The sequence below is a fragment of the Leuresthes tenuis genome, unplaced genomic scaffold (assembly GCF_036924035.1).
Source record: "Leuresthes tenuis unplaced genomic scaffold, fLeuTen1.0.hap1 SCAF_16, whole genome shotgun sequence".
Taxonomy (NCBI): Eukaryota; Metazoa; Chordata; class Actinopteri; order Atheriniformes; family Atherinopsidae; genus Leuresthes; species Leuresthes tenuis.
The window spans coordinates 33,112,727-33,125,263 of record NW_027325370.1 but is presented as its reverse complement, the minus strand read 5'-3'; the positions used below and the strand labels follow the sequence as shown (position 1 = coordinate 33,125,263).

At 42.4% G+C, this 12,537-nt stretch overlaps 1 protein-coding gene across 1 annotated transcript in view; it reads right to left on the bottom strand.

Moving 5' to 3' along the window:
* Positions 1-12,537, bottom strand: part of lama5 (laminin, alpha 5) — a 110,334-nt gene that overhangs the window by 5,113 nt on the left and 92,684 nt on the right. The window contains exons 54-73 of the mRNA XM_072367894.1: positions 12,344-12,460; positions 11,678-11,832; positions 11,350-11,479; positions 11,109-11,211; positions 10,887-11,000; positions 10,032-10,214; positions 9,609-9,751; positions 9,226-9,405; positions 8,937-9,076; positions 7,488-7,647; positions 6,674-6,807; positions 6,349-6,514; positions 5,475-5,609; positions 4,256-4,404; positions 3,594-3,726; positions 1,835-1,978; positions 1,580-1,710; positions 1,318-1,485; positions 905-1,037; positions 660-814 (exon numbers count right to left, since the gene is read on the bottom strand). Coding sequence (XP_072223995.1) covers positions 660-814; positions 905-1,037; positions 1,318-1,485; positions 1,580-1,710; positions 1,835-1,978; positions 3,594-3,726; positions 4,256-4,404; positions 5,475-5,609; positions 6,349-6,514; positions 6,674-6,807; positions 7,488-7,647; positions 8,937-9,076; positions 9,226-9,405; positions 9,609-9,751; positions 10,032-10,214; positions 10,887-11,000; positions 11,109-11,211; positions 11,350-11,479; positions 11,678-11,832; positions 12,344-12,460 — 2,873 coding nt within the window. The remainder of the gene's footprint in view (positions 1-659; positions 815-904; positions 1,038-1,317; positions 1,486-1,579; positions 1,711-1,834; positions 1,979-3,593; positions 3,727-4,255; positions 4,405-5,474; positions 5,610-6,348; positions 6,515-6,673; positions 6,808-7,487; positions 7,648-8,936; positions 9,077-9,225; positions 9,406-9,608; positions 9,752-10,031; positions 10,215-10,886; positions 11,001-11,108; positions 11,212-11,349; positions 11,480-11,677; positions 11,833-12,343; positions 12,461-12,537) is intronic.

Genomic DNA, 12,537 nt, shown 5'->3' with positions numbered 1-12,537 from the left:
CCAGATGAACACAAGCTGAATACAGATGTTAAAGATTCACCGGATTCCTGGAAAAAACATTTGTTTCTTTAGCAGATCATGAACACAGGAAGCATGTCTTGTAAAACCAGTTTCATAATGCTAAATGAAACAAAGTGCCAAGCACAACAGTCACAGTGATGTAAAACTGAGCTAAATGGGCTCAAAAGGCTTTAAAGTGCTGCAGAGCCAATAATAATCAACTGTGGACTCAATTCATATTATACATTAAACAAGTTATCTTTTCATTCTAAAGCTGTCTTAGTATGTCAAGTAAAAGCATAAAAATAATTTTTTATTATGCTTTTACAAAATATTCACATAACTGAATGAAATCATAAAGGCTGCACAATAAAACTCCAAAGATTTTTTTATTAACATAGGACCGTAATGGGGGCTGTTTTGAGGACGTACTCTCTTCCTTTGGGACCAATGACTGCAGTAAAAACCCCTAAATCTTGGAGGGCAGGTGCCACTATGTGAAGCGGGGAACTTTTAAGCAGTTAAAGGCAGGTACATGTGACTACAAAAAGCGCCCTGTTCGACCTGCAGTTCCTGTTCTGTGTTTGATGGGGGAACCACTGCTGCGGCCTGTCTTGCTCAGGGCTTGCACTCTGAAGCATGGTGGTGTTCACACTCACACTGAGCTGAGCCATCTGGGCAGAGATTCGTATCTCTGATAGCTGTGCGTGGACCCGCTGAAGTGCGTTGCTCTGCTCTCAGGGTGGAGCAGCTCACCCTGACAGGACTCCCTGGTGTTACGACTGCGTGATCCCGACGGCTTCTTGTGCTTACCCTGAGGGGGGAAATTACCAGCTTCAGACAATGCATGGCTTCATTTTATTTGACTTTTCTGAAGAGTGGAATTGGCTTGTTTGGCATGTACCTTAGGTTTGTGACTGTGTTTATGGTGCGCAGCGATGATTTGCTGAGGTTTTTTAGCTGCAGGACAGTCCAGAGGAACATTCACGTTTTCTTTGGCCTTCAGCAGGTTCAGAATCATCTGAGGATTCGCTATCCTGAAGATAAGAGACGTCAACATATTTTAAAGCTAAGGTAAAGATATACTTACACAAAACTGTAATAAATGTTTAGTTATCTCTTTATCTCTCTCTCTCTCTCCCACACACACAGTTGCAGCCCCCTGAAGGAGCTGTAAAGCCTGTTGACTTCATCAACAACATTAATGCCAGCCAGGCTCTGGCTGCACAGAGAACACATGTCAGCAGGACACTTTAACTGAGTCGTATTTAATGTTGTCATATGTACAGATGAAAAGAGTCATTTTGAGTTTCTAACCTCCTGATGAAAACATTGCTGAGACATCCAGTAAAGTTGGTGTGGCCTTGGTCAGGCATTCCTCCTAAGAAAGTCCTGTTCTCTGAGGTTGTCACAGCACCCACTCTGCTGCTCACGCTCCTGCCCCCACTCGCTTTCTCCAGCACGTCATCCATGTACAGACGCATCCTGAGGAGTGAACGGCCAGGCAGGCAGCAAACGTATGAGAGTTGCACACTTGTGCTAATGGGGCATTGTGATGTCTTAACAACAGCTATCCTACCCATTGACGTTGTTGTATATAGCAACATAGTGACTGTTGTTGTCGTTGTATGTTTTCTGAGTTTTAATCTCATTGTTACCGGCTCTCACCACAACATGGCCCGCATTCAAAAATGCCTGACAGATGCCCTCCTGCAGGAAGAACAGATTAGAAAAGGAAGATCAAACCTGACAGAGAGTGTTATCATGTCAAACTGGCTGGACACTATAAAACATCATTAGCAACGATCTGAAAAGAAACAGAGTTTCCTCTGACCTGATCACTGTGGTAGAACATGAGTCCTCCTGTCTTTTCAGTTCTGAAGCTGAAGCTGGCAAGAAAGTTGCTCCTTAGGCTGGGGATGTCGGTGAGATTTAAGTTCAGGTAACTCTGACCGCTGAAATGACCCTCGCGAGCCACCTGCAAAAACACACAGCAGGTCAAAGAATGGCTTGAAATACTCAGTTTTACTCTGTTAGTAAATGTAACATAAGTAAGTACCCCTGCTAGATTAATAGACCTACAGTGTAAAGTCCCTACAGTAATACTACATTCTTGATAAGTCAAAAATCCATTTTCGATACCCTCTTAATTTAGGGCTGCGGTCCATCACAGACTGGCGACCTGGCAACACGGAGACAAATGACACACACAGCCATGCACGCTCACAACCACTCCTAGGGTTAATTTAGAGTCACCAATTAGCTTAACATGCAGGTTTTTGGACGGTGGGAGGAAGACGGTAATACCTGGAGTGAACCCACGCATACACGGGGAGGGCTTGCAAAGAGAGTGTTATTTCGTTCCCCGGCTGGGGAATGGAACCTGGAAGCCTCTTGCTGTGAGGTGACGGTGAGGCAACAGTGCTAACCACCACGTTCCCTTTTTCAGTGACTAACACACAATGCTTTAATCCACCTCAAAGAGGACACGATATGAAAGAAAACCTTTTTCTGTGCTTTGGAGCATATATGTGGGTGTGTGATGTGAAAAAAACACCATCCTGTCACTCTGTTGGGGTCCATCAAGGTTTGGAATTACACTGTTCAGCGAGTGGTTCAGGTGTAAAATGAGCTACTGTCAGGCTCTGGGCTGTTCTGTATATATTTGCGTATAGAATCTTGTATTACCAGGTATAATCTTGTTGTTTTTCACAGAAAAGACAGACCACCAAACGCCACGTTCAACTGCCACAGAGAGGAGAAGCCGACAGCTACTCTGCACTGTCAGCATCTCAGTTTCCCTCATGGCCAGTCAATAACCAAGACTACTCAGCATATTTTTCCTAAGCTCCAAGAAACACGGTTTACCCTGCCTCTCCTCTCACAGAGCCACAGCCACAGGATACCCTCACAGTTCAGCTGTCTCCTTCACGTGCACATTTTCTCCACCACCCTTGTGAATAAATCACTTACCCTCTTGGATCCTGCCTAACACCTATGTTATCTCATAGACCCAGCTAAGAGTGAAATAATTAATCTGTATATCAACCAACTACCTCTGAATCTGTAGGAAATCTCTCTAATAAGGCACACCCCGCTAAAAGGAAGAGTGGAGTGGCTCACTCAACCCCCTAAAAGCAGATGCTATTAGAGGAGGTTGAAATGAGTGCCTCTGTTCTGTACTTCTGTGGTATTTTGAACATAGTACATGGCAAACATTTTATTTAGGCCTCAGAACTTGTGAAAAATGGAAAGATCTGTCTTCTTTAATTAAGAAAAAGAGAGTTAAAGGTAGGAGTGTTCGACAAAGTCACGAGCTGTTAAGCTTTTTTACAGGGCGCAGCTATCATTGTCAGGAAAACACACTGATTTAAGTGGTCCATTAGGCCTCAACATAGTGGGCCAGATAAAACACCAAACAACCAAATGGAACAGTGTTATGAAGTGTTATGTGTTATGAATTGAGACAGAGCTCTTGTTCAACAAACTGAAACATATATGAATGTGCTATTTTGATGGCTCCCATTCACTGCAGCTCTAGTGTATATGTGTAAATATACAGGTGTGCTCAAAGGTAAACTGTTTTCTCTTACCAGCAGGTCACTGTCACAGCCAAAACTGACTCCAGAACTTTTCATCCTCTTCAGGTCAACGTGAGTGTTCACAGCCTTCACATTCCTGAAGCAGGCCTTCACAGAGCCTTGCTTACTGAAGTTAGTCTTCAACCTGAAGAGAAAAAAAGACTACGGCAGTTACAAAATAATAAATGTGCCATAAAATTAATGTGATGGCGTGTTAAAGGGCTGAAGGAGGCAGTTTTCATATTACAGTTGATCAGAGAGCTTTAACCCCTTTATTTGAAGTAAAATTGTCCTAACACACCTATCCATGTCATACCCAAATTAAACTGGGAACTTTTCTAGAGCCATACCAAGGAGTAAAAGCTTGATTGCATCGTCTTTGGAAGCACAACACTAGACAGACTTTAATCATGTTTGATCATCCAGGATTTAATGTCTAAGAGAGGCGAGACTCACAAGGCTGCTGGGATCTGTGAGTCTCCAACAGTATATCACAGCAGCAGCCACTTACACTCAGCTCTTGTGTAAAGCGGTACGTTTAGTAGGAAACAGCTGATTTTATAAAACCTCTCTGATATGACACATTTAGCCTCCAACAAAGATCAAATGAAAACTAATTCAGGATGAGGATTGTCTAAAAGGCGTTTCTGAAGAGGAAACCGTGTTCTACGCACTCCTCGGGCATCTTGTGCTCTGGCACTCCTCCCAGGTAGTAGCTGCTGCTGAACAGAGGGACTTTCTCTGCAAACTGGTGATTGTAGAGAATGTTGCGACTGTTCCTCACCACAACTTGATCCTTTGAACGCAGGATGATAATCTCCAGCTAAACAGTTAGAAACAAGGCACAAGATGAATGTTGAATGATGATAATGAGCATATGATCATGTGAGTAAACTTTGCTAAAACTATGGTACTAATAAATCTGTGACATGGATCATTTTCTATTCTGAAGTGGGGTTGTGTAAAGTGATTGTGAATCACTCATGTTTCCTGAACGGTGAGCTAAACTAAAAGCTTTCACATTTTTTGCCATGTAAAATAACTCAGATCTGGGGTCAGTGTGACTCGATTTGTGTTGCAAACCGCACTGTACTGCCCTGCATCCCACCACAGGCCATGCTGCTATACATTCTGCAGTTGAGAAAATAGGGACAATTGAACAAATGTCTGATGGAAATGAGACATAATATAAAAACCCAAACCACTTCGGCATTTTTCAGCTGCGAGTTTAAGAGCTGCTGTTCTTACGATAGTCTATCACTCTATGCTGTCTATCACTTTCTACTGAGGGAAACACATTGTGTTGGTAGATGCTTTCATCCAAAGCGACGTATACCAGTCAGTACAGTTGGGGGGGGGGGGGTCTTGCCTGAGGAACTTTCATGTAGGGGAATTGAACCCAGCTCACCCACATGAAAGGTGGCACTCTCGCCACTTCACTATCCAGTCCGCTAATCATGACTCTGTGACTCCGGTCGTCCCAGGATTGTCGTCTAGCAGCTCCTACACCATGCTCAAGACAATCTAGACTCTGTTCATGTGTCGTTCCACGATGGTGGAATGAGCTACCGAGCGCTACCAGAACAGGGGCGTCCCTGTCCATCTTCAATTCTTGAAGACCCAGCTCTTCAGAGAGCAGCTCCTCCCCTGTACTTCCCTCTGTGCCTGCACTCTATCTACACCATCACCCCAGTCACCCCTGACAGGCCTGACTGCTGGTTTTCCTTCTGTGTAGCTTACTGTTAGCTTTGATCAGAATAATGAGTCTGCCTAGTTTAAGTTAAATGACAAAATAGTGTGATGTTTTATAGTTTAAAGTTGTGTGGTTTCCATCTTTTGTCCTACCTGGTTGTGACAATAGAAGAGCAGTCAGAAAGACACGATGAGACTCACATTTTTTGATTCTGCATCACTGATCTTCAGATTTTCTGACGCTTCGTCTTTTGGCTTAACTTCAGTCAGAGAGCCACTGAAATCATAGTAAACCTTGAGTCTTCCCTGATGCACTGCCAAGCACAGGAAGTGATTCTGAAGCAGGGGAAACATGTAGAGAACTCATAAGCATTTTAACGATTACCTCAAGCATTACAAAACATCTGAAGTTTATACTGATATCGCATGAATAAAAGAAAAGATACAGATTAACATCGACCAATTGAGCAGCTGATAAATTTGTCTTTAGAGAATTGTGATTACGACATGCATGTTTAGTATTTCAGAAGTTATAAATGTCCCTTATTGCTATATTGGCTTATAATCACCTTTTAATGTGACCTCATACCCCACGTGTTGCGAATCAAAATGAGCAGCATAATCTCAGCTATCACATTGTACATGCTAACCAATGATCCGGCCAAGAAGTCGGTGCATAATGACTGATCTGATTCATGTGTGCATGTTCTGGGGACAAGCAGTACGTAGCACGTTGAAAAAAGGAAGAATTACATTTCATGCAAACTGCTGTAGTGATTTGAGAGAACAACTTCGAAAGGATTTCAGAAGTGAAAATATAATGAAAAACATGGAGGAATTAACGTGTGCTGGAATTTCATTTCAGAATCCAGAATAAATGACAACTGGAAAAAAAAGTGTGCTGCAAATCTGTGAAAAAAGAAATTAACTCATGAAATAACAAACAACTGAAAAACAGGGTGAGCTGAGAAGGAATGAGACAAAGAAATAGCACAGGAGTAAAAATAAAGACAAATGCTGTTACTGACAGGAGGCTGGCGATGTCAGTCCTTAATTAAATGTGTGAAGTCTTTACCCCACTGTGCAGCAGCAGCAGTATTCCTTCCTGTGAGAGCAGTTTGACATCCTGCTCGAAGCGCTGTACAGACGCTGTCGCATCATTAAATGTGATCTCTGCAAAGCCGGTACCATCGAAGTAAGCTGCGTCATTCACCCAGGTCTGAGTCAGCGCTGGTTTGGACCTGAAAGTGAATTCAATTAGAAATCACAGGGGGAAAACAACAATAGATGAGTGGCTTCTGTCAGGAAGAAGACGCTGGATGTCAGTGAGTTTAGTTAAGAGCAGAATGTCAAAAAGACGTGCACTGAGGCTTTCAAATGTAGAAATTGTGCGCACTGACCTGCCACACGGTTTCTCCACTGTGGTGTTGAGTTGGAAGGTCTTTTCAAAGTTATACAGACTGAGCACCTCCTCGTTCAGTGTGTCCAGCTCAATACAGCCCTTAAAGTTAGGTAATGTGAGTGGAGCAGGCGGCTAAAAACAGAGGTGTAGATGAAAAAAGGAGCTTTTAACTCTGTTTGACCCTCCACTTATTGTAAAAGTACTACAGTAAACTAGAAGTTTCAAGGTGCTTTACTACAGCATGGAACATTACCAATCTATTACATAATATTCCTTTAAACTAAAAACTAAAGGTACTTTTTTGACGGGAGTTTGGATGTTCTGCCTCTTTTTTCTGGGTATCCTGGCTGCCTCCCACAACCCAAAGGCATGTGTGTTAGATTAATTGGCCATTCTAATTGGGAACTGACTGCACGTGTGAGTTGTAGATTGAAGTCTTGGGTCAACAGTACAGAAAATGCTGGAGAGGAAAAGACCTAAATCCCATTAAACCACTGCCTGTGTGAAAAGTGCTTCAGGTGTAGAAGAGTGGCTGACACTGCCGGCACACGTCCAAGAAGCTTCTAGATGGCAACAAGATGTTGCCAAACTCTTCAACCTCAGGGTTGCATTCAGGGTAAATTGTGTTTCCTTTCTGAAATGCGCTAAATTAAATCTTTCTTTTTGTTGAGCAATACTCATATTTTGGATTAAAACACTATTTTAAAAATGTACAGGCAGATGTGCTAATATCCTGAGTAGCATTGTCGGGATACTCCATATCTGATGAGTTCAGCCCCACAACAGAAGCTCACAGCCCTTCCTGTACTTACTTTAAAAGAACTTGGGTATCCTCCCACATAGAAGACAGTTTCACTGGTTAAAAGGTTGAGCAGCCCCTGATCACCTTTGGCTTCCACATCAGCTTTGATAGCTCTTTGAGACCCCTCAGGGGTTTCTGAAGACATGGACATGTGACCATACTGAAGGACCCTAAATTATCACACACAGACATGGATAAAGCATATGAAGATTAGAGCCTTATAATGTTATAAACATGTGGGGTGGCACTCCTCCCAGGTAGTAGCTGCTGCTGAACAGAGGGACTTTTTCTGCGAACTGGTGTAGCCCCACAACACAACTAATACAAACAGGTAGTAGAGACTAATGCGTTCCAACAGTCATGAAGGTAGAGTCATATAAATATCAGCACACAAACGCTACCAGCAATTAGCAATTCTACAGAAAGTTGATGCAAAATTAAATTCAAATGTTGCTATCAAATAGAAGACTTAAATAGAAGATTCTGGAATGACAACATGATATCAGCAATTTCATATGGCAAAATATCTACTCTGCACAGGGATAAGATGCAACAGTTGGGAGAGGGGCAAGAAAAGACAAACAGCTGGAGTAACATGATGCAACTCATCAGGTCAATTGCCTGGAAGATGATTCAGCATACAAAGAGCACCTTAGAGAGGTAGAATCTCTCAGAAGTAAATGGGCATAGGTCTGGCAATCTTCAAAAAAATTGAAGTAATATCAGAATAATGTTACTTTATCTAAACTAAAAAAAATATAATCATCGACAGTACAACATTTTCAGAGAATCCAGAGCCATCTCTGTGGGCAATGCATAGCCGAAGATCGATTCTGAATGACTGTGATCGTGGGGCCCTAAGGCAAATTCAAGTTAAAGCTTGCAAAGAAAAAGCCATATGTGAACATGATCCAGAGATGTCATCTCCAGCAACCGGTCTGGTCAGTCCCCAGATGTCCACAGACGGTTAAAAGTTAAAAGAAGTGGTGCTTCATAGCGGTGAACATCTGACATGTCTCACTTTTAACGTTAGATTTTCTCTGTTCTTTTGGGAATAAACTTGATTTATGACATTTGAAAATCATTGCATTTTGTAATCTTTGCTTTTTACACATCAAATCCTTTTGGGACTTGGTGTTTCAGGTACAACATTACAAAATGAGGATCTTTACGGCAGATCAAAAATATCCAGATGGATGTGTCAAATATTGAAAACTGAGAAAAGTATGCTATTTCCAACAGGGAGAAACAAAAAAACTATTTAACAAAAGAAAGACCAAAGTTCATGGGAGAAAAATTCAAAGCCTGCCATTTCCCAACATATGCCTGCAGTTTGTGTTACCACCGCCAATGAGGTTATGTGGTTGCTACAGACTGTGTGTTAGTAGCAATGGGCCAATATTTTGATGTCAGTCTGGGTCTGGTTTCAGGTTTTTTCACTTCTGTCCGTGTGATTTACCTCTCCAGGACGACGTTGTTGAACTTTCCATCAGACTTGACATCTTCTTCCATCAGCACCTGAGCAGATTCTCCTCCGACATTAAAATACCACCGCAGTCTTTTTCCCTCCAGTGTCATGCCAAGGAATTCCTTGCTGGACTACAAATTCAAGAAATAGTAATAGGTATTGAAAACGAATACAAATGTGCTCTCCAAAATCCATGGACAGGAATGGCAGGAATGGCAGAATATTTGCCACTTATTGCCAGATATGTTTTGTTGTTCTGTATGTTGTTGGTGATGCTTACATCCTTGTTGCCGAGGTAGAAGACAAACTGTTTGTGAACGTCCTCCTGCCGCCTGCGTCGCCCAGCCTCCGGCAGTGTGATGTAGAACTTGAGGGAAGTGTAGGCAGCCAGGTCAGCCAAGTTAGATGGAGTACGAACCTGAACGCCAGAGGCCCCATTAAATTTCACCGGTACGCTCACCTGGATGTCAGAAGGCAGCGGAGAAAAGGCAACACAAGACATTAGTGACTGCAGAAAGAAGAGTTCAATCTGTAATGAATTCAGAGACAATAACCTTTTGGCAATTTGCCTCCCTTTTGGGTGTTTGAATAATTCAACTTTGCATGAAGAGTAGTGGTTTAAAGTCAAAGTGAAGTGCTCTGAGATGGCCGAAACATGTGTACCTTGCTGGCAGAATTGCGCGCCTGTTGTATGAGCTTTCGGATGCGGTTGATGCTCTCAGAGATGTTTGGCATTTGAGCAGAGTGATTCTGCAGTTCATCGAGTTTCCTCATCAGAGCTGGAATAGCTTCACCCAGCTTGTGCACTACAGAAAAGGGTTATTTCAAATGATTCTAATTAAACTCCACTTTATGTATCCTCAAAGGGGCAACTGAAATGCACAGAGAAGTGCACAGAGAAGTGCACAGAGAGAGACAACACAGGCACCAAAAACCCAAAGATATTCCATCTTATCTGCGATGAAATGAAAAGAGCTGAGTTTAGACTCTTTGCTTTTGAATTCTCCAACAATTAACTGATAAGAAAAAGAGTTTAGTGTGAAATCAGACAGAGAACACTTTGGTTTTACAATCACAAGCTCCCACCAGTGTTGTTGGCATCTATCAGAGCGTTGTTGATGTCATCACTGGTAGCGTTGGCATCTCCGTAGCTCTGCTGCCATTTGTCCAGCTGCTCTTTAATGGGACGCAGGGCATCGTGGACTTGCATGGCGGTAATGTTTGCCACATCTGCGACTTGCTTAACTTCATCAATCTCCTGACTCACGTCTATTCATCACAGAAATTTTTTTTTTTATCAAGATTTACATGAAAATTAAAAAAAAAGGTACCCCGATCAGCCATAACATTATGACCACTGACAGGTACAGAGAGCAACAGTTCTCATCTTGATCCAATGCGTGTTCTGCTGGGAGAACCTGCGTCCCGGGACCTAAACATTCCTACAGACCAATCACTCCCACAGCCTTACAGCATGGCAACACAACCAACAGTTTTCTGCAGAGGGACAGCACCGAGCAGGAAGGGCTAAAAGCATGCCAAAGAGTCCGAGGTGTCCCCCTGACCTCTAAACTCTCCAGATACCAATCTGATGGGATCTGATAGCATCCGTGGGAAGCTAGCCAAATACACAAAGACCCTCTCCACAACCCACAGGGCCCAAAAGATCCTTTGCTAAGGTCCTGATACAAGACACTCCAGGACACCTCCAGATGTTCTTCGACCACGCCTTGACTGGCCAGAGCTCTTTTGGTAGGATGAGGAGAACACACTCTCGATTAGGAAGGTGGTCATAATGTCATGGCCGAAGGGTCTAAGTATCAGTCTTACACCAGTCATATCAACATTTATTTATATCATAGTCAGAGTGCTATCTATTCTCTACTTGCTACTACTTTATCCTACGAGTCTAACTTCTGATAATGTGTTGGATGTGCGTACTTGTCGTTACGTTGAGCCTTTTCTGAGCTGTTTCCAAATCTTTCATGACTTGAACTTGTTTGGTTTTGGCATCATCCAGTCGCCTCTGAGCATCTTCCAGCTGGGGCTTCAGATCTGTGCAGCAAAAAAAAACCAAGGTTTCAAAGACCTCATTTCAGGCATTTCTTTTATAAACTAAAGACAAATAGTGATAGTGATAATAGTGAAAAATTAGTTGTGTACTGTTGTTCAGGTCAACGTTCATTCTGTCCACTTCATCTTTTAGCTCCACACTGTGGTTCTTCAGAGAATTAGCTGTCTGACCAAGGTCTTGTTTTTCTATAATCTGAAAAATCAAATCAAACACAAAAAAATGTGAATATTACAAGCCAGAAATGAACAAAAATATTCTGTCCTTCCAATCAGTTGGAAGCAGTGCCTGCATGTCCGTTCATACAGGTGAAACAATAACTGTGTCCTGTACCTCTAAAGTGTCGTTAGCAGCCTTCTCAGCCAGCTTAGTAGCCTCCTCTGCTTCCTTTATGCTGATGATGACCTTGTTGTAAGCTTGTGTTACATCTACAATTCCCTCCTTCATGGTTTCTGCAACCAGACTGCGGACACATTGTCATCGGTTAACCTTCCATATCGAGTCTTTTTTAACATGTGTTGCTACTGACTTGGTAAGTTTTGTCACCTCTACGTCTGTCTTACTTCTTTATCAGAAAAACAAGCCTAATAAACAGTTAGAGCTACTTACATAAACCTACGGTAGACAGTGAACATCGATCACTACAGTTATAGTCACTTACCTGGACAAGTTCTTGGCTAAAGCATTCAGCAGCTCTGCATGTCTCTCTGCCTCCTCTACAAGGGGGATTTTGGAGCCAGTTAAAGCAAAATTCTGCACCTTCTTTGCCAAAGGAGACCTGGCGCCATCTAGTTGGGCTTCCAAACGTTCATACTCCTGACAAAGATACATATAAAGTGTTAAATAGAAAGAACTTGAAGATGTCAAACTGAATTTAAGACCCACACAACGCAGCTGGAATTTCAGAGAGGGATCTTATTTATAGTGGTGATTGAAAGTTTGTCAGTTTTCCAGGACTTCAAGGATGTAAACATCTGCTAATGCCAATGGATGAAACTTAGTTACAAATTCGAAATATTTTTCTGATTGATGTGACACTGAAAGTTCCATGAGAACACTGAATTAGGGCATTGCTGCAATAATAAGAGCACAGTCATGACCAAAAGAAAAACACACGAAAGCACTAAAACAGGGAACCCTTAGGGCCTTATGAACCAGTGGTATGTAAGAGATAAGTACCAAGACAGGAAGTTTTGTTTTCTGTAAAGTGAATTAGTATTAATGTTTTGATACCAACCCGAACATCCAGTGGGGCACAGATGCAAACTCTTGACTTTGCATATTATCCACTTTGTGCTGAAATGTGTGAATTCTTGTTTGTTCTAACCTCTTTGGAGTCTTGCAGCATGGGCAGCATAGAGTTGACCTGAGCAACATCCTCCTCAGCCATGTTGAGCTGGCGGTTCACCTCGTTTTGCTTCAACTGTAAGTCTTCAATCTTCCTCTGGGAGGAACAGAGCAGTTATATATTACATTCACTTTCACCTTCAAACACTAATTCATGCTGATCTCTCTTCTGAG